Source organism: Palaemon carinicauda, chromosome 25 (assembly GCF_036898095.1).
Source record: "Palaemon carinicauda isolate YSFRI2023 chromosome 25, ASM3689809v2, whole genome shotgun sequence".
NCBI lineage: Eukaryota > Metazoa > Arthropoda > Malacostraca > Decapoda > Palaemonidae > Palaemon > Palaemon carinicauda.
In genome coordinates this window covers 83,730,575-83,750,533 of record NC_090749.1, presented here as the reverse complement: position 1 = coordinate 83,750,533, position 19,959 = coordinate 83,730,575, and the positions used below count along the sequence as shown (strand labels likewise).

The window sequence follows — 19,959 nt, the reverse complement described above, 5'->3', positions numbered from 1 at the left end:
CGACCTCGCTAACGAGATCTTTTATAAAGTTCCGAAAGCCTGCGCTAGGCTCAGACCTTTAGCACCTCCAAAGCCCAATTCATGGTCTTTAGAAAAGTTCTTCATTTTTGCTTCGCTGTTGAACAATGAGGAGTGTGCGTTAAAGGATTTGACCCATAAGTTATCCTCCTTTTTGCACTCGCGTCCGGGACCAGGGTTAGTGAGATCGTACCCCTCTCGAGAGAGGAAGGTCGTGTTCAGTTCCTGGATGGGGAGAACTGAACCTGTTTCCGGTTCCTACGTTTCTCACCAAGATCGAGTTACCCACCATCAGGTGGGGTCCCTGAAGAATCTGCCCTCTGAAAGAAGATGCATCTCTATGTCCAGTAGAATGCCTAAAGGTCTATCTTCGTAGAACTTCGGACTTCAAGGGTGGTCAACTGGTCAGGGGATGAAACGTCAGGCTCAAATTTATCACTGAAACAACTCAGGGCGAAAATCACATATCTTATTCGCAGAGCGGATCCTGACTGTTCACCCACAGGTCACGATCCGAGGAAAGTTGCTTCATCCTTAAACTTCTTTAGTTGTAGGGATTTTGAACATCTTCGTTCATACACTGGCTGGAAGTCTTCCAGAGTGTTCTTTCGTCACTATGCGAAGCAAGTGCAGCAACTAAGAGGTTCTGTGGTAGCAGTGGGTTGCATCGTTAACCCTGCTGTTTAACTCTGCGAGGAACAGTAGTTTTAATTGGGACAGTTAATTCCAGGGTGAGTATGTAGTCACATGCTGTACTACAAACTATGTGAGGGCACTGGGTGACCCACGTTGACTGTTCCACTTTCAAAGGTGAACCTAGCATAAGTGCAAACATACGTGCCGAGCGTTTCTAACGCTAATGTGACTGATTAGTAATACAGACTTTTGACTTTGATACTTTGGTATCTTAAAAGTGGCTCCAATGTTTTTCTTTCAGATAAACAAGTTTCTGTTTACTATCATACTTATGCTTAAAGTTTTGGTTATCCTCCTCTTATATATAGATATATATATATATATATATATATATATATATATATATATATATATATATATATATATATATATATATATATATATATATATATATATATATATATATGATTGTGGTTAACCTGTCTGTTTATTGTCTGTCAATAAACGGGTTCTTGAGAACCTTGCGTCTCCTTCACCTGTGAGCATTCATTCTATGTATATTTATCCGGGGATAATTCTAATAGAATGTTCCTTTATGCAAGCTAATATTCCATTGGTTTATGCTTTCCCTTAGCCGAAGGACTCCATCCCATAAAGGGATGGTGGCGGATTTACGAGTTTCCTCCTAGGCGGATATAAACCTTTGTCCAATACGTGTATTGAGCGGAGGACTGGTCGATATTTTATATTGACACAGTGATTCTTTTCAAACTTCGCTTTACCTAGTATGGGGTGAGACCACTATACTCGCTTGCCTGGGGTTCATACTTAGATATATGTACTCTTCGAGACTTTCCCAGAGTCTAGTAGGACTCTTCCCTGTTGGGGGCAGGAAGCTCTATCATGGTTTATGATCAGTTGAAAAGATGTATGACGGTAACATCTTAGGTCTCTAGGTCGCGTCGACTGGGGGAAATACTTCTGAGGAGTACGGCACATTTTGAGAATCCACAGATACAGTAATGCTCTGGTATACTTCCATCAGGACGACATGGCTTGAGCCCAAAAAACGGATTTTGAGCGAAGCGAAAAATCTATTTTTGGGTAAGATGGCCATGTCGTCCTGATGGACCCGCCCTTCCCTTTCTATGAAAGGGCCGTAGGACCCCTCCCTACATACAGTATCTGTAGCACCTCGTGTTTCGCTACAAGGAATGCAGATGGCGCCAGAATCGGCGCAGGGCACGCTTACGAAACGGGAGAAGAGAGGGCCTTACGAACGGCTCTCCCCTTTTCTTTCTCGTTTTCGTTTTCTTGCCTTTTGACCCCTACGAAGTGTTAACTCTGTTCGGGGTACAGATTGCCATGTGGCGTGTCAAGAATACGTCCTCTGATTTTATACGATATCCCTGGCTCTTTTATTAGGGATATTCGCTCCAGGAGTTAGAATTCTGGGTACCTTAAGGTAAATTCTCTGGGAATATCGCCGTAGTTGTAATATACCCTAGGAAGCTACCTTAGAGGAACTTCCATCAGGACGACATGGCCATCTTACCCAAAAATAGATTTTTCGCTTCGCTCAAAATCCGTTTATTATTGTTGTTGTTATTAAAATTATTATTGTTATTATTATTATCATTATAATTATTATTATTATTACAGTATCATTATTTATTATTATTATTATTATTACTGTACAGTACAGTATACGCAGGGTATCTTGTACTTTGAATTGGTAACCTACGTAGCTTATAAGACGGGTTGTGATTGGTTCAAGCGCTGATAGATGACGAATCAGAACTCAATTTTTGTTATCTAGCCTGTGATTGGTGTTTTACCCGCATCTCCAACTTCCAGCATCTACGTTTTCGCGGTCACTTTGTCTCCCGCCGTATCGCTGTGTAGATGTTGTTAAGTTATTGTGGACTTTAATCTGTGCTGTGCGTAACTGTTTTAAGTTGGACTTTTTGTTGAACTTTCTGTTAAACCCTACTGTACAATGCCTCCCAAGTGTTCTGCTTCTACTAAGGCTGGTAGTGAGCCTAAATGCCACCGAAGGATGATGACGATTGCTGAGAAGGTGACGCTTCTCGATATGTTAAAAGACGGTAGAAGTTATGCGGCCGCAGACCTTGAAGACCTGACGAAATCGGCCAGTGAAGAAGACAGTGAAACACAGGAAGAGATCCAAGAAAATGTCAAAGAAACGGGCTTAATATTAGAACGGCTTGCCAAGCTCTGCAAGCTTGTGAAGGAGGTGAAAGAAATGTTGCAAGAGTGGGACGAGGATATGGTTCGTTCTATGCAATTCTGCAACAAGATCGATGAACACATGACTCCCTACTGGATGCTCTTGCGAAAAAAGAAGCAGCGGCAGCGACTTCCGATCACAATGCCCTCGGAAGAAATTGAAGAAGTGTCCCAGGAAGAAGTTGAAGAGGTGTCCCAGGAAAAGACACCTCCGTCTGAAGAGACGTAAATTACTATCATTGGCTGCACAGTAGAAGACATCATCAACTTCATCATCATCATTTCTACTGTGCAGCAAATTCATCGCCATCATCATTCAAGTTTTTCTTGAACTTCTTTCGTGGTGAGTACAGTAACAATCTTTATTTTTTACTTTAATATTCTAGCATTTTGATATTTGTGCCTGTTTTAGTTTAGTACTGTATGCATTAAGTTAAAGGGAAGGTTTTAAAAGTCTGAAGAGTATACATGTTGTAACCTATCATATTTTTTTTGTTTAAAATTTACATTTACATACGTAAAACAATCTCTCTCTCTCTCTCTCTCTCTCTCTCTCTCTCTCTCTCTCTCTCTCTCTCTCTCTCTCTCTCTCTCTCTCTCTCTCGTAAATTGTTTTCCTGCTTTTGCTACGTACAGTATGTACTGTATGATTTTATATAGATACGGTAAATAATATTTGTAATAACATATTTTCTAAAAGCTTTTACTGTCAATATCATTATTTATCACTTTCATCCTGCGCGTTAAATGCCTTCTTTGTTTACTGAGCGTGGTTGTTTACTGAGCGTACTTTATGACGCCGTCGTTTCAGGCGGCGTCATAAAGAAAATCATTTCATTTGGAAGTCCTAAGAAAAATTAAGTAAAACATTGGTAATAACAAAATCAACATACTGTATAATCAATATAATCTATGCAAAAACTAACCTATACACAGATGTGTACAGTACACTAAATGCGTTTGTTTCTTCATTATGATCAGAGAAACGTAAACAAAACATTGGTTGCCATTTTTATCATGCTTTTTGGCGTGTTTCGGAAACGCATGATATAAAATCGCCTTTAATATTTGTGCCTGTTTTAGTTTAGGGTACTGTAGTACATGCATTAAGTATTCTGTACATTAAAGGGTAGCTTGTTAACCGTACTATGTACAAGGGAAGGTTTTAAAAGTCGGAATATACATGTTAAATAAATAGGTAAATATGGTGTCAATACTTCGCGGATTTTCACCTATCGCGGTCGGGTCTGGAACCTATCTACCGCGATAAACGAGGGTTCACTGTACACCTGATCCTGCGCAGCTGTTATCTCCAGACCGCGCACCTGCGCGCCAGCGATCACTTGTGCACCAACGATCTCCTGCGTGTCAGCGATCTCCTGTGGAAAATGAAAAGGAATTTCATTTTTTATTTGCATATTAATTAAATACTTCCATTACTTAGGTGTGAAAATGAAAATTGCTTTATATTTATTTAATTTGCCAAATACACAATTCGTGATCTCTGTTATTTTAGAGGAATCTAAACTGAGCTTGTTGTCACAGTTACTTACAATCTAGTTAGCTAGTAAACTACCGAGATCACCAATTGAGTGTTTACATTAAAGAAAACAGAAGTCTGTTCCAGTGCTTTTGTTCTGGTAGATCAGTTCGACGTGAGGCAGAGTGGAGAGAGGTTTGTCGATCCATCATTACATACAGTATATCCGGCCGATCGACGATCCTATGGTTTTATCCGGAAATTATCTTCGCTCTGGATTTGGATTTATTTAACCTCATGAACTCGAAGTAATATATAAGTGCGACATCGATGGGGCTTATGGAGACGGCAACCGGGTATTATTCCGTATATCGGAAGTTTGAACCCCTGAGACTACCACACCACCTCGTCCATTAAAGTGCAGCTTTACTCCTGCCAGGCTGATATAAGATGTAAGTAACTTGGTGATTATGCACGCTCAGTATGCTTCAATTTATAACAGTTAACAATTCCATTCATGAATTGTGGCAGCCAGCGTGTCTGCTATTAATATTTAATATAATTTGACCTTTAACATTTTAAATTATACTGTATTTGGTGTATTTTATCAACTTTAAACGCAATTTTCACTGTTTCACCTTTAATATAAATTCGAGTAGATTATCGTGCTTGGCTTGTTATTTGTCAAGTTGTTTTCTTTATATAGCTCGAACTCTCTTAAGGGAAATTTTTTGCGTTGGGTTAGATGCTGTTTTATATCCTTTTACAGTGTATTGTTTCATAAATTTCAGGTCAGTGTTGAATAAAGGGATATATGGTGAAGAGAATATTACTGCATACGACCACTTGTTAATTTGAGTGGTTGAATATTCTCGAGGACTTCGGAACGGCAACTCAGCTTACTGCTTTCCATTATTTAACTATGTAAACGATCAGATATATTGTTAAATATAGTCATTTTAGAACTATATATTTTATTATATCCCAGAAGTTTATTCAAATGGCGCCCCCGGGTGGGCGCGCTGGAAAGCTGCTGTTGTCGTTTCCGTGGCCTCATTCGGTGTCGTAACTTGCTAATTGATTATTTTTTCTTATTACGAATTGTTTGGTGAATTATTGGTATTTCATTTAAGGTGGTAATAATTTTTCATTTTACTGCGCGTTGTTTTGGTGTTTAGTTTTATTGCTTGTTTGGCAATTTCTTAATGCATTCGATTATTTATGTGCGATATTGTTAGTTATTACCGGCCGTGCTGTGATTTGTTTAGCATTTGTGATTTTTTGAAAGTATATATTTGTAACACTTATTTCTTTGTGAGCAGTATCTGTGTTTTGTGCCAAAATATCTCATAAACTTAAATATCACATTAGTTCACGAGGGAATTTTAGAGGACAAGTGAATATTATTTTTAATGACCTTTCAAGTTTGTCTGGTAAATCGGAAGATGAAAGAAAGATTCTTGAAATCAAATTAAACAGAGTTAAAGATGAACTTTCCAGATTGGATGTTATCATTAGAGATTTGAAATGGGAAGATAATGCTTAGGACGAAGCCAAAGCTGTTGCTGAGAACGAAAGGGAAATTAATGAGAGTAGTTCTTATGACGACAAAATAAATCGGTGTTTTCAATATTAATCTTACCCGATGATCATGTAGCTGTCAACTCCGTTGCCCGACAGAAATCTACGGTCGGGATACGCCAGCGATCGCTATCCAGGTGGGGGTGTATTCAACAGCGCCATCTGTGGTCAGGTACTCAAGTACTTCTTGTCAACAAGACCTCAATTTTTCCTCTGTCGTGCCGCCGGCAAGACCTACTTGGATACGCTGTTGATTTTGGAGTCTTTTGTTCACGATTTGGTGAGGTATTTGCTCTAAAGTTTAGCCTTTGCTGTTCAGGAAGCTTTATCCTTAGCTTAGCAAGCTTTTGGAATTAATTTGATTCATTGGTTAACGAACTTTGCTTAATTTTGGAATTCCCCCTTGACTACCTCTAAAATTCAAGATGTCTGACCATTCCCAAGTTCCTAAATACAGGCAGTGTAGTGTTAGGACTTGTACTAGGCGTCTTCCGAAGGCCTCTATAGATCCTCACACCGTATGTTCCAATTGTAGGGGTAAATCCTGTCAATTGGAAGATCGATGTGGGGAATGTGCTGGGCTTTCGGAATTCGATTTTAACGAATTCCTCAGATATGCACGTAGGTTAGAGAAGGAGAGAGATAGGAGGAGTTCTTCTCGCTCTGTGGATTTTTCCTCTCCCCATGCCCCTCAACCTTTTCCTTCCCCTGTGGTGGTGACTCCCGAACCTGCTACGAGTGCTCAGCCTGCAATGGCTGATATGTTGCGTGCCATTCAGGCTCTCGGTGAGAAGGTGGAGTCGTTGGTTAGTGACCGCAATCAGCTCTTGGCAGATGTCAGAGAGCTGAAAGCGAAGAGTGCAGTGGGAAGTGTTAGTGCTAGTGATGTGCATAGTGTCAGTGTCAGTGTTGCGCATGAGGGTACATCTGTGCGTGCCAGTCGTCCTCCCAGTCCGGGACCTCTTGCAAGCTCCCAAGCCCAGGGGAGAAGCAATGTCGAAGGACCAAAGGGTTCGGCAGGCCTTGATCGGCGCACGGATGTATCCTCAGTGGTTGCGGACGTATCTGTTAAGGATCGTCCCATCCACATACAGACGAATGAGCCCTTACATTCCTCGTCTGTGGAAGAAGTTTCCAGGAGGAAACGGTGGACCAAGGTCTCACGACCGCTCAAACGTAAGGTCCCTTCCGAGCTAGTCCAACGGCCCAGGTGTAGCCACTGGGTCAGTTCGGACTCGCCACAGTCATCTGATGACTGCACACCTCCCAAGAGAGGTAGAGTGGTCCCTCAACAGGCCTCTGCTCCGTCTGTTGTTGCTCCAACCACAGTAGACCCTAAGTGGTCCATGCTGCAGACTATGCAGTCTCAGCTTGCGGCATTCATGCAGGAGTATCATGCCGAGAAGGTTAACACCTCTCCTGTTAACCTACAACCCGCAGAGGTTGTGCGCTCAGCAGATACTGCGGCTGCCTGCTCCCACACTGTGAGAGCTCCTCTACCGCTGCGCAGCCCTCACATGCGTGAGCTGCCGCATCAGGAGTTGCCGGGTTCCAGCACTATGCGGCATTCTCCTCAGCCCATGCAGCATGCTCTGCAGACCTTACAGCATGCTCCGCATACCATGCAGCATGAGCCGCATACCTTACAGCATGCTCTGCATACCATACCGCATGCTCCTCAGCCCACCGCAGACCCTCCCACACACCAGCCCTCTGCTTCTGTTGTTGCCAGCTCGCAGACTGTCCAGCAGAGGCATGATGTTGGATCCGCAGGTACGCATGCACCCGTTCTGCAGGATTCAGCCGTTCAGCTTGCTGCTCTGCCTTTGCCACTCACTACTCAACTTTCGGATGATGATGTATCGGATGATGAAGCTGCTCATCTGGATGATCCTCACTCTGATGTTGAAGGACACAAGTCTTCGCCACCCTCCTTAGACTTTCGCAAAGTCCTTGCTCTGTTCAGGGACTTGTATCCTGAACACTTTGTGTCTGCAACCCCTCGTTCTCCTCCCTCCGAGTTTGCTCTAGGCATGCAGTCTGCTGCGCCTGCCTTTACCAAGCTTGTTCTCGCCAGATCATCTAGGAGAGCTTTGAGAGTTATGGGGGACTGGTTGCATTCCAAGAAGCAACTGGGAAGGACCTCTTTTGTGTTTCCTCCTCCCAAGCTGGCTTCTAAGTCGAGCGTCTGGTATGCCACGGGAGAGGAACCTGGCTTGGGGGTTCCTGCCTCTGCCCAGGCCGACTTCTCAAGTCTGGTTGACTCTCCCCGCAGGTTGGCTATGAGACGTTCGAAGATCTGCTGGTCCTTTTCCGATCTAGATCATATGTTGAAGGGAGTCTTTCGTGCCTTCGAGATTTTCAACTTCCTCGATTGGTGTTTGGGAGCCTTAAGCAGGAAGACTTCCCCTTCAGATAAGGACTCGGCCATGCTAATCAAGTCTAGCATGGACAAGGCAATTCGGGATGGGTCTGGTGAACTTGCGGCTTCATATGTATCAGGAGTCCTCAAGAAGAGAGAACACCTTTGCTCCTTCTTATCTGCTGGTATCACTCCTTGCCAGAAGTCAGAGTTGTTGTTTGCTCCTCTCTCCAAGTGTCTGTTTCCGGAGGAGTTGATTAAGGGGATGGCTGCCTCACTTATCCAGAAGGATACTCATGATCTAATGGCTTCTTCTGCACGTAAGGCTAAAACCTTACCTTCCGTGCCTAGACCCTTCCGCCCTGCAGCAGTTGATACACCTGCTTCTAGGTTCATCCCGCCCTTTCGTGGCAGAACCTCCAGCAGAGGAGGTACCCGTGCAGACAGTCACCGTGGCAAGTCCAAGAAGGGTTCCAAGTCCGCAAAAGGCAAGTTTTGACTGCCTTCATCTCCAGACAGCAGTAGGAGCCAGACTCAAGACCTTCTGGCAAGCTTGGGAGAGCAGAGGTGCAGACGCTCAGTCTGTGAAGTGGCTAAGGGAGGGATACAGAATTCCGTTCTGCCGCAATCCCCCTCTAGCTACATCTCCCATCAACCTCTCTCCCAACTACAAGGAGAAGGACAAGAGGCTAGCGTTGCAACAAGAGGTGTCGCTCTTGCTACAAAAGGAAGCAGTGGTCATAGTCCGGGATCATCAATCCCCGGGCTTTTACAACCGTCTCTTCCTGGTAGCCAAGAAGACAGGAGGTTGGAGACCGGTGCTGGACGTCAGTGCTCTCAATGCTTTTGTCACCAAGCAGACGTTCACGATGGAGACGACGAAGTCGGTCCTAGCAGCGGTCAGGCAGGAGGACTGGATGGTCTCGTTAGACCTGAAAGACGCATACTTTCACGTCCCCATCCATCCAGACTCCCAACCTTTCCTAAGATTCGTCTTTGGAAAGGTTGTGTACCAGTTCCAAGCCCTGTGCTTTGGCCTAAGCACGGCACCTCTTGTGTTTACGAGACTGATGAGGAATATTGCGAAATTCCTTCACTTGGCAGACATCAGAGCCTCCCTCTATTTAGACGACTGGCTTTTAAGAGCTCCCACAAGTCGTCGCTGTCTGGAGAATCTCAGATGGACTATGGATCTGACCAAGGAACTGGGCCTCCTGGTCAATTTAGAGAAGTCCCAGCTCGTCCCATCCCAGACCATTGTCTACCTGGGTATGGAGATTCAGAGTCGAGCTTTTCGGGCTTTTCCGTCGGCCCCAAGGATCAACCAAGCCCTAGAATGCATCCAGAGCATGCTGAGAAGGAACCGATGCTCAGTCAGGCAGTGGATGAGTCTAACAGGGACACTTTCATCGCTGGCCCTGTTCATCGAGTTAGGGAAACTCCACCTCCGCCCCCTTCAGTATCATCTAGCTGCTCACTGGATAAAGGACATGACGCTAGAGACGGTCTCAGTTCCTGTTTCCGAAGAGATGAGGTCTACTCTAACGTGGTGGAAGAACAGCATTCTTCTCAAGGAAGGTCTACCTTTGGCTGTTCAGACCCCCGACCACCGTCTCTTCTCGGACGCATCAGACTCGGGCTGGGGTGCGACATTGGACGGACAGGAATGCTCGGGAACATGGAATCAGGAGCAAAGGACACTTCACATCAATTGCAAGGAGTTGTTGGCAGTTCATCTGGCCTTGATAAACTTCAAGTCCCTGCAGCTAAACAAGGTGGTGGAGGTGAACTCCGACAACACCACAGCCTTGGCTTACATCTCCAAGCAGGGAGGGACTCATTCGAGGAAGTTGTTCGAGATCGCAAGGGACCTCCTCATTTGGTCAAAAGATCGAAAGCTCACGCTGGTAACGAGGTTCATTCAGGGCGATATGAATGTCATGGCAGATCGCCTCAGCCGGAAGGGTCAGGTCATCCCCACAGAGTAGACCCTTCACAAGAATGTTTGCAGCAGACTTTGGGCCCTGTGGGGTCAGCCAACCATAGATCTGTTCGCTACCTCGATGACCAAGAGGCTCCCATTGTATTGTTCTCCGATTCCAGACCCAGCAGCAGTTCACGTGGATGCCTTTCTGCTGGATTGGTCCCATCTCGACCTGTATGCATTCCCGCCGTTCAAGATTGTCAACAGGGTACTTCAGAAGTTCGCCTCTCACAAAGGGACACGGCTGACGTTGGTTGCTCCCCTCTGGCCCGCGAGAGAATGGTTCACAGAGGTACTGCAATGGCTGGTCGACGTTCCCAGGACTCTTCCTCTAAGAGTGGACCTTCTGCGTCAACCTCACGTAAAGAAGGTACACCCAAACCTCCACGCTCTTCGTCTGACTGCCTTCAGACTATCGAAAGACTCTCAAGAGCTAGAGGCTTTTCGAAGGAGGCAGCCAGAGCGATTGCCAGAGCAAGGAGGACATCCACTCTCAGAGTCTATCAGTCTAAATGGGAAGTCTTCCGAAACTGGTGCAAGGCCAATGCAGTTTCCTCAACCAGTACCACTGTAACCCAGATTGCTGACTTCCTGTTACATCTAAGGAACGTAAGATCCCTATCAGCTCCTACGATCAAGGGTTACAGAAGTATGTTGGCAGCGGTTTTCCGCCACAGAGGCTTGGATCTTTCCACCAACAAAGATCTACAGGACCTCCTTAGGTCTTTTGAGACCTCAAAGGAACGTCGGTTGTCCACTCCAGGCTGGAATCTAGACGTGGTCCTAAGGTTCCTGATGTCATCAAGATTTGAACCGTTCCAATCAGCCTCTTTTAAGGACCTCACATTAAAAACTCTTTTCCTCGTGTGCCTAGCAACAGCTAAAAGAGTAAGTGAGATCCACGCCTTCAGCAGGAACATAGGTTTCACATCTGAAACGGCTACATGTTCCTTGCAGCTCGATTTTTTGGCTAAAAACGAGCTTCCTTCACGTCCTTGGCCTAAATCGTTCGAGATCCCAAGCCTGTCCAACTTGGTGGGGAACGAACTGGAGAGAGTACTTTGCCCAGTTAGAGCTCTTAGGTACTATCTAAGAAGGTCAAAACCTTTACGAGGACAATCAGAAGCCTTATGGTGTGCTATCAAGAAGCCTTCGCTACCAATGTCTAAGAACGCAGTTTCTTACTACATCAGGCTTCTGATTAGAGAAGCACATTCTCATCTGAAGGAAGAAGACCTTGCTTTGCTGAAGGTAAGGACACATGAAGTGAGAGCTGTGGCTACTTCAGTGGCCTTCAAACAGAACCGTTCTCTGCAGAGTGTTATGGATGCAACCTATTGGAGAAGCAAGTCAGTGTTCGCATCATTCTATCTCAAAGATGTCCAGTCTCTTTACGAGAACTGCTACACCCTGGGACCATTCGTAGCAGCGAGTGCAGTAGTAGGTAAGGGCTCAGCCACTACATTCCCATAATCCCATAACCTTTTTAACCTTTCTCTTGAATACTTTTTATTGTTGTTTTTGGGTTGTACGGTCGGCTAAGAAGCCTTCCGCATCCTGGTTGATTTGGCGGGTGGTCAATTCTTTCTTGAGAAGCGCCTAGGTTAGAGGTTGTGATGAGGTCCTTTAGTATGGGTTGCAGCCCTTTATACTTCAGCACCTAAGAGTCGTTCAGCATCCTAAGAGGACCGCTACGCTCAGTAAGGAAGACATACTTAATAAAGGCAGAGTAATGGTTCAAGTCGACTTCCTTACCAGGTACTTATTTATTTTATGTTTGTTATTTTGAATAACTAATAAAATGAAATACGGGATACTTAGCTTCTTTGTTAACATGTATGCTGGTCTCCACCCACCACCCTGGGTGTGAATCAGCTACATGATCATCGGGTAAGATTAATATTGAAAAATGTTATTTTCATTAGTAAAATAAATTTTTGAATATACTTACCCGATGATCATGAATTAAAGGACCCGCCCTTCCTCCCCATAGAGAACCAGTGGACCGAGGAGAAAATTGAGGTCTTGTTGACAAGAAGTACTTGAGTACCTGACCACAGATGGCGCTGTTGAATACACCCCCACCTGGATAGCGATCGCTGGCGTATCCCAACCGTAGATTTCTGTCGGGCAACGGAGTTGACAGCTACATGATCATCGGGTAAGTATATTCAAAAATTTATTTTACTAATGAAAATAAAATTTTGTATAATTTAACCAAAGTTTCTGTATCACAATCGCCATGTTGTAATAGTGGTAGGCTTAAAAGTCCTGAGGCTCCTTAGCCTACATTCTGTAGCCAAGATGGTGAAGATTTGACAGTTTTTTAAGTCAGTTTGAAGATGTTGTACAGCGGTATAATTATTCAGACTTTGACAAGTTTTTGTTATAAAAACAGCAGATTTCCGGTAGAGCGTCACATTTGATTAATTCATTGGATAGTGTACAAAAGTCTTATACTATTGCAAAGGATTTACTCTTACAAGCACTTGCGTCTCCTTCAGTTCGTAAGTTTAATGTATTGCAGCGTATGACAGAGTTGAAGTTGGATTTTTCATCTGATCCATTTGAGTATATTGGTAATATTAATTCTATACAAGACTCTATTAAAAGTTTGAGCATCTCTGTTGATGACGTAGTACAGTATTTTTCATGGAAGGGACTAAACAAAAAATTTCAAGATCAGCTTGTGCAAATTACAAATGAAACTAACCCTTCTTTGGATCAGATAAAGAGCAAGTTCTTTGAGGCGAGTGAGAGATATATGGAAGTACAGAAACGAGTTGATTATAGATCCAAACACAGACCATGTCCCTCTAATTCAGCTGTTGGTTTAGCAGCCAAAGTAGATTGTCAATCAACCCCCACCACAAGTTTAGCATCTAACGTAAAGTTACGGAAAGATAATGCTAATGTATTCAAACATTGTTCTCTTTGTGATAATGGTGACCATCCAGTTCATAAATGTAGTAAATATCCGGACCCTAAATCAAAGCTCGATAGGCTGAAGAAACTTAAAGCTTGTATAAAATGTGCTCGGTTGGATCACTCTTCAGATAAGTGCAGTTTCTATTTTGCCAGACGTTGTTTTTGTGGTTCTTTTCATTTCCCGTTTTTGTGTTTGAGTAATATAAGGAAAGAACACACAAATGATAGTAATGGTTTGGCAAAGAAGGGTAAAGATAAGCCTCCAAAGTCAGATAAGGTAGAAGTAAAAGATAAGAGTTCGAGTATAACTTTTGCTGAAACCTCAAGGGCTGTTTAGATGGTAAATGATTGTAGTCTTGCAATTCTACCCACCTTTTCTTGTGACCTTCTTAATGGAAATCGCATCCGTTGTTTGCGAGATGGGGGATGTCAATCAAATTTCATAACGGAAGAGTGTGCTGTTAGAGAAAATTTACCAATTGTCAAATCAAATATTACGTTAAGAGTAAATGGATTTAATTCTTCCCGATTGTACAATACGTGTTCTTATAAAGTGTGTATGATGATTGGGGACAGATTATGTGAATTGGAGACTTTGAGTGTACCATCCATTAAAACATGTTTAAAACTACCTGGTTTGACATCTGTTGTTCAGGGTTTTATTGAAAAGGGCTATACTATTGCTGATAAATATCTGTTGAATGGAAAGGATGAAATTATGGACGTAGATTTCATTTTAGGGTCGAATTCTGCATATTGCCTAAAGGAAAATACTGTTCTTTTTGGTGACTTAGAGGGTAATATACCTTCTGTGTACTCGGTAACTCCATTGGGTATTATGCTCATAGGAAATCAGGATCAAATGAGTCATAATTTGATACATTTGAAGAATTGTCAGGACACAGTTGCCCGTATTTCATGCTCTAATATTTTATCTATACTATGTGAAGAAGTTAAGGACATGGGTAATGTCTTCAATGCTTCCCTGACAAACAATTTTACAGAAGTTGGAGCTAATTTTGTGGTACTTGATCATAATGGAGAAATTATAGACTCTGAATTTGAGAGAGCCAGCAAAGAAGTTCTCGGCAACTTATGTTCGAAAACATTGAATTTTGATGATGTCAATATTCCAGAAGATTATGTCGAGAACAATGATAAAATTGTTGACTATGTTCTCAGTAACACAACTCGGAATGCTGACGGCAGACTAGTTATGCCCTTAATTTGGAATAATAAGGTAAAACATTTATTGGGCAAAAATCGCCATTTGGCAACTCAAATTTTGAAGTCTAATTTAAAGAAATTCACCATAAAGAATCCTGATTACTTAAATATGATGGATCAATATTTCAAAGAACAACAGGAGTTAGGCATCATAGAAAGAATAGAGAATTTGGAACAGTTTTTGTTGGAGAATCCTTGTCACAGTTTCATGGGTCACCTGGGAGTTTTCAAGCTTGAGAGAGAGACTACAAAATGTCGGGTGGTCTTTTTGTCTAACCTTAGTGAAAGAGATCCCTCTCAGAAAGTTACACTAAGTCATAATTAAGCCATGTTGAGTGGACCTTGCATCAATCAAAAGATAACCACTGCTCTTTTGAACTTACGCTTTGATACTAAATTGCTATGTTTTGATGTAAAGAAAGCTTTTCTAAATATTTGCTTGACCCCTTTGGATTCAAACAAGCTGCTGTTTTTGTGGTTCAAAAATATGGCTCGGAAAGATTATACTCTTGTTGGATATAGAAGTTTGAGATTGCCCTTTGGCTTAGTTTGCTCACCTTGTTTGCTTTTGCTTGGTCTGTACAAAATTCTTATGATTGATACTGTTATGGATTCTAAAGAAATTAAGGAACTTAAGAGACACATCTACTCCCTAATCTATATGGATAATAGTAGCATTACCTCCAATACTACAGAAGAAATTCAGTGGGCATTTGATAATCTAAAAAACATATTTGAACCTTATAAATTTTTTCTGCAGCAGTTTGTCACTAACGATAAGGAACTACAGGATAAAATTGATGAAAATGAATCTAAGAAAACCTCAACAGAAGTTAAGCTTTTGGGAATGGTATGGAATCGTTTAGATGATACTTTAAGAACCAGACATTTGCAGTTGGATATTGGAGCAGATAATAAGAGGAAAGTATTAAAATCCATTGCTGAACACTATGATGTGTTTGGATTTACAGGACCAATTCTAAATAGAGCAAGATTGTTTTTGCACAAGTTGCAGTGTGATGGCTCATTTGATTGGGATATGAAACTTGATGATAGCCTTTTGAGGGAATGGAAAAACATTTGTAAACAAGTCAATGCATCTCCTGAAATAAAGATTCAAAGGTTTGTGGGAAGAAGGAATAGTCAGTATAGATTGATAGCCTTTACTGATAGCAGTAAAGATATATATGGTACTACTGTTTATATTCAAGAGATTGATTCTTTGGAAGTTAGTTTTGTACTTGCCAAAAACAGAATTGTCAACAAAGCGCTTTCAGCTAAGGGAATTCCTTCATTAGAATTTCAGTCTATTGTATTGGGCTCGGAAGTATTAATTGACCTTTATAAAGATCTGGTAGGCCCTGCTTGTGTTACGCCATTAGATATAGTAGAATTGAAGCTATATTCTGACAGTCTAGTTTCTCTTGCTTGGATTAATTCTCATGTTCATAAGCTTGAGAAGCAAAGTAAAAAAAGTATATTCATTCTTAATCGGTTGGAACACATAAGCAGACTTTGTGAAATTCATCCTATTATTTATGGATTTGTTTCAGGTATTAAAAACCCAGCTGATCAAATTACCAGACCTGTTTCATATAGAACTCTTATAAAGTCCAATTATTTTTCAGGACCTAAATTTTTAAAAGTGTGTTCTAATATGGATATGCAGATCAGCAGAGATGATATTTTGAATATTCAGGTTCCAAATCTTTTGGCAAAACCTGACCTTTCAGCCCTGGAAGCACACAACTATCAGGTGATGCATGGCACGTCTATAGCTAAAGTTAATGAGCATTTAATACCTCCACAGAAATATTCTGATTTCTACAAACTGGTTTCTGTACATAGATTAGTTTTAAAGTTTGTTCACATTCTAAAAGGTAGATAGCAATTAATGGGATATCCTCAGTCATTCCCCGGGATGTTCTTGCAACATTATTTGTGGATGATCTCTCCATATCATTTGCTGGAGCCAGAATGGCAATGGTTGAGAGAAAAATCCAACTCTCTATTGATAAAATTATCCATTGGGCCGATATGAATGGATTTAAGTTCTCAACAAGTAAAACTACAATTGTCCATTTCTGTCGTATACGGGGAGTACATGCAGACCCGGATATATACATCAAAGGTCAACGGATCCCATGTGCAAGTGAAGCAAAATTTTTAGGGTTGATATTTGATTGTAGGCTTACATGGGTTTCTCACTTAAAAACATTAAAAGCTAAATGTGTTGAAGCTATGAATCTTTTAAAAGTCCTGTCCCATACATCATGGGGGGCAGACCGCAATACAATTTTAAAATTATACAAGGCCTTGATATTTTCCAAAATTAGTTATGGATGCGAAATATACTCCTCAGCAACCCCAAGCCGGTTAAAAATACTAGATTCAATACATCATGCTAGCATTAGATTGTCCACAGGAGCCTTTAGAACCTCCCCTATCACAAGTCTCCTTGTTGATGCTGGGGAGTTGCCTCTGGACCTTTACCGAATGTCCTCTATTATTCGGTATTGGTTTAGATTGCAAAGACTCCCCAATTCTTCAGCCTTTCAAACTGCAAGCCTTGTAAGGCACTCAACCTACTTTGAGTTGCACCCAAAATCTCCTCAACCTTTTGGGTTTCGGGTTAACCAATTATTAAACAATCTGGATATAATTAGAAATAAGGTGCTTCCATTAGAGGTATCATCAACGCCTCCATGGAAATTACCTGACATATCTTTTTGTAGATACTTTATTGGGGTTAAGAAGAATTTGACTGACTTAGAATCCAGGTCTCTTTTTATGGAACATGTTGAAGAACATAGAGGATCGACTTTTATATATACTGATGGCTCCAAATCTGATGCTGGCGTTGGATTTGGAGTACATAGTAATGATTTTAACTGTAGAGGTGCACTTCCTCTAACAGCTTCCATATTTACTGCCGAACTGTATGGCATATTAACCGCTATTGAGAAAATAGCTTTGGAAAAGGAGGGTAATTTTACAATTTTTAGTGATGCAAGGAGTGTTCTTCAGGCTTTAGAAGTTTTTAATTCTAGTAACCCTCTAGTTTTAAAGATTTTAGAATGGCTTTTTATTATTGGACGGAAAGGTATAACTGTTCGATTTTGTTGGGTTCCAGCACATGTAGGTGTGTCTGGGAATGAGAAGGCAGATTTACTGGCGAAGAATGCGGCATCCGAATTGCTACCAAGGAGGTATCCCATTCCATGTAACGATTTCCTACCTTACATCAAGAAATTGGTATGTGATAAATGGCAACAGCACTGGGATAGTCAAGATGGCAATAAAATGAGGGAAGTAACAAATATCATATCACCTTGGAGGTATAACATGATTCCCCGAAAATGGGAGACGACTCTTTGTCGTCTCCGTATTGGTCACACACGGTTGACACACGAGTTTCTGCTGAAGGGCCAACACCAACCGTATTGCGAGGACTGCTTAGTACCTTTAACAGTGAGGCATTTGTTGACCGAATGCCCTAATTTTACTAACTTAAGAAATAGATATCTGTTTGAGGCTCGAGGTGAGGATGGCAGGTTTATCCTTGCCAAGATTCTTGGACATGATGTGTCTTACTATGCGAGCGGAATTTTTAGATTTATTTCAGAAGCAGGTCTTCTGAAAACTATTTAACCATTGTAATGACTTCTTAATTTTTATGGTTTTAATTGAATTTGCTTTTAATTTTCATATACAGTAAATGGTATCGGCGTCAATGACCTTAGATGTCAGGATGCCAGAAAACTTTCAATCAATCAATCAATCTAAAAGGTAGACTGTATAAAAGGGATACAGTTAAATATGCTCATATGAAAGTAACCTCAACAAATTTGTATACAGAGGCTATTACTCAAATCCTGAAAGTTGACCAAGACATTCACTTTGCAGATGTGAAAAAGTATTTTTCAAGTAAGTGCAAGAATGTTGGGAATATCCCCAATCTAGTTAATCAACTTAATGTTTATCCTGATAGGACTGGTTTATTGAGAGTTAGGAGTAAATTTTCTCGTTGGAAATGTGATGAAAGTATTCGTTATCCCATATTGTTGTCAAAGCACAGTGAGCTTGTGCAATTGATAATTTTAAGTTTACATTGTGCATTATCCCATTCAGGTTGCTATGTAATTTTAACCGAATTAAGAAAGCAGTATTGGGTACCGCACTACTTCTCTGTTGTAAAATGTGTATTGAAGGAGTGTATTACTTGTCGCAAGGTAAAACAGAGAACTATTAAACTTAATCAATCACCATACAGAGAATTTACACTGGAACCCCCTAACATTCCATTTAAATATATTTTTATTGATCACGTGGGATACTTTCAGGTAAAATATCAACAGAAGAAAATTTAGGTCTGGATTTTGTGCATCACTTGTTTATGGTCGAGAGCAATAAATTTGAAGATATGTTTTGATCTTAGTACTGTAGAATTCTTGAGAGCCTTCCAGATCCATACTTATGAATATGGCATTCCTGAATTGTGCTTATCAGATTTAGGTTCATCATTGGTAGCTGGAGCAAATATAATGACTGATTTCTTGAGGGATTCTGATACTCAAATATATTTTGAAGAAAATAATGTGAAGTCTCCCACATTTGAACAATATTTCAAGGGTTGTCATCCTTTGGGAGGTTTAGTTGAAGTTTGTGTTAAAATGGTGAAGCAACTAATTCATGGCTCTATTAAAAATTACGTGTTGGAATACAGAGATTTTGAGTTCATTGTTGCTCAAACAATTTATCAAGTCAATCGTAGACCTGTGGCATTTGTTGAAGGATTGAGAGATGAAAGTAATGATTTTATTCCAGACCCGATAACTCCTGAAAGACTTATCTATGGTTATGATAGGATCTCTCTCAATCTTATCCCCTCTTTGCAGCCAGACCCAGAAATGGATTCTGAATGGATTGCAAATAAGGAGCCACTTTTGCACATTAAAGAGAGCTATAATAAATTGAAAAATGTACGAAAGGCTCTGACTGAGACCTATAATAATGAATTTTTGGCTCATTTAATGAAGCAAGCAGTCAACGTTAAGAGTAGATACAAACCCGTTACGCATAAACAACTAAAACCAGGTGATATTGTATTGATAAAAGAAGAAAATTGTAAACCCTTTTTTTAAATATTTAACTTAGCCGGTGAATATATAGCTGCAACTCTGTTGCTCGACAGACAAAAACTGTACAAAAAAAAACTCGCCAGCGATCGCTATACAGGTTGCGGGTGTGCCCATCAGCGCCATCTGTCAGCCAGATACCAAGCTCTATGTAAACAAAGACTCAATTTTCTCTCTGTCGACGTGTCGACAAGACGTACTTTACTCGCTGTTGAAACCTGGAGTTTTTCCCATCATCTTTGGTGAAGTACTATATTCTGGTTTGAGCTTTCGCAGTGCTGGTGTTTTATCTTCATCTAAAATCTTGAACTCGTTTTGGATAGATTTATTTTTTGGTAACAAAGAGAGTAGGGAC

The 19,959-nt window shown here is 41.3% G+C and overlaps 2 protein-coding genes across 8 annotated transcripts in view; both read left to right on the top strand.

Annotated features, from left to right (window-relative positions):
- LOC137618676 (gastrula zinc finger protein XlCGF57.1-like) overlaps positions 1–19,959 on the top strand; it is a 416,476-nt gene that overhangs the window by 181,422 nt on the left and 215,095 nt on the right. The gene's annotated exons all lie outside the window — the stretch shown is intronic.
- Positions 14,795–19,610, top strand: LOC137619114 (uncharacterized). Its single transcript, XM_068349302.1, has 3 exons — positions 14,795–16,346; positions 18,256–18,809; positions 18,933–19,610. Exons 1-3 carry the CDS (start codon positions 14,795–14,797, stop codon positions 19,608–19,610), a joined length of 2,784 nt encoding a protein of 927 aa, XP_068205403.1.

Bases quoted from the DNA above. Each gene is read 5' to 3' on its own strand.
- LOC137619114 (XM_068349302.1), top strand. From the start codon at position 14,795: ATGTTGAGTGGACCTTGCATCAATCAAAAGATAACCACTGCTCTTTTG. The intron at 16,347-18,255 runs GTAGATAGCAAT...TCAATCTAAAAG, and splicing joins GTTTGTTCACATTCTAAAAG to GTAGACTGTATAAAAGGGAT. The intron at 18,810-18,932 runs GTAAAATATCAA...AGAGCCTTCCAG, and splicing joins ATCACGTGGGATACTTTCAG to ATCCATACTTATGAATATGG.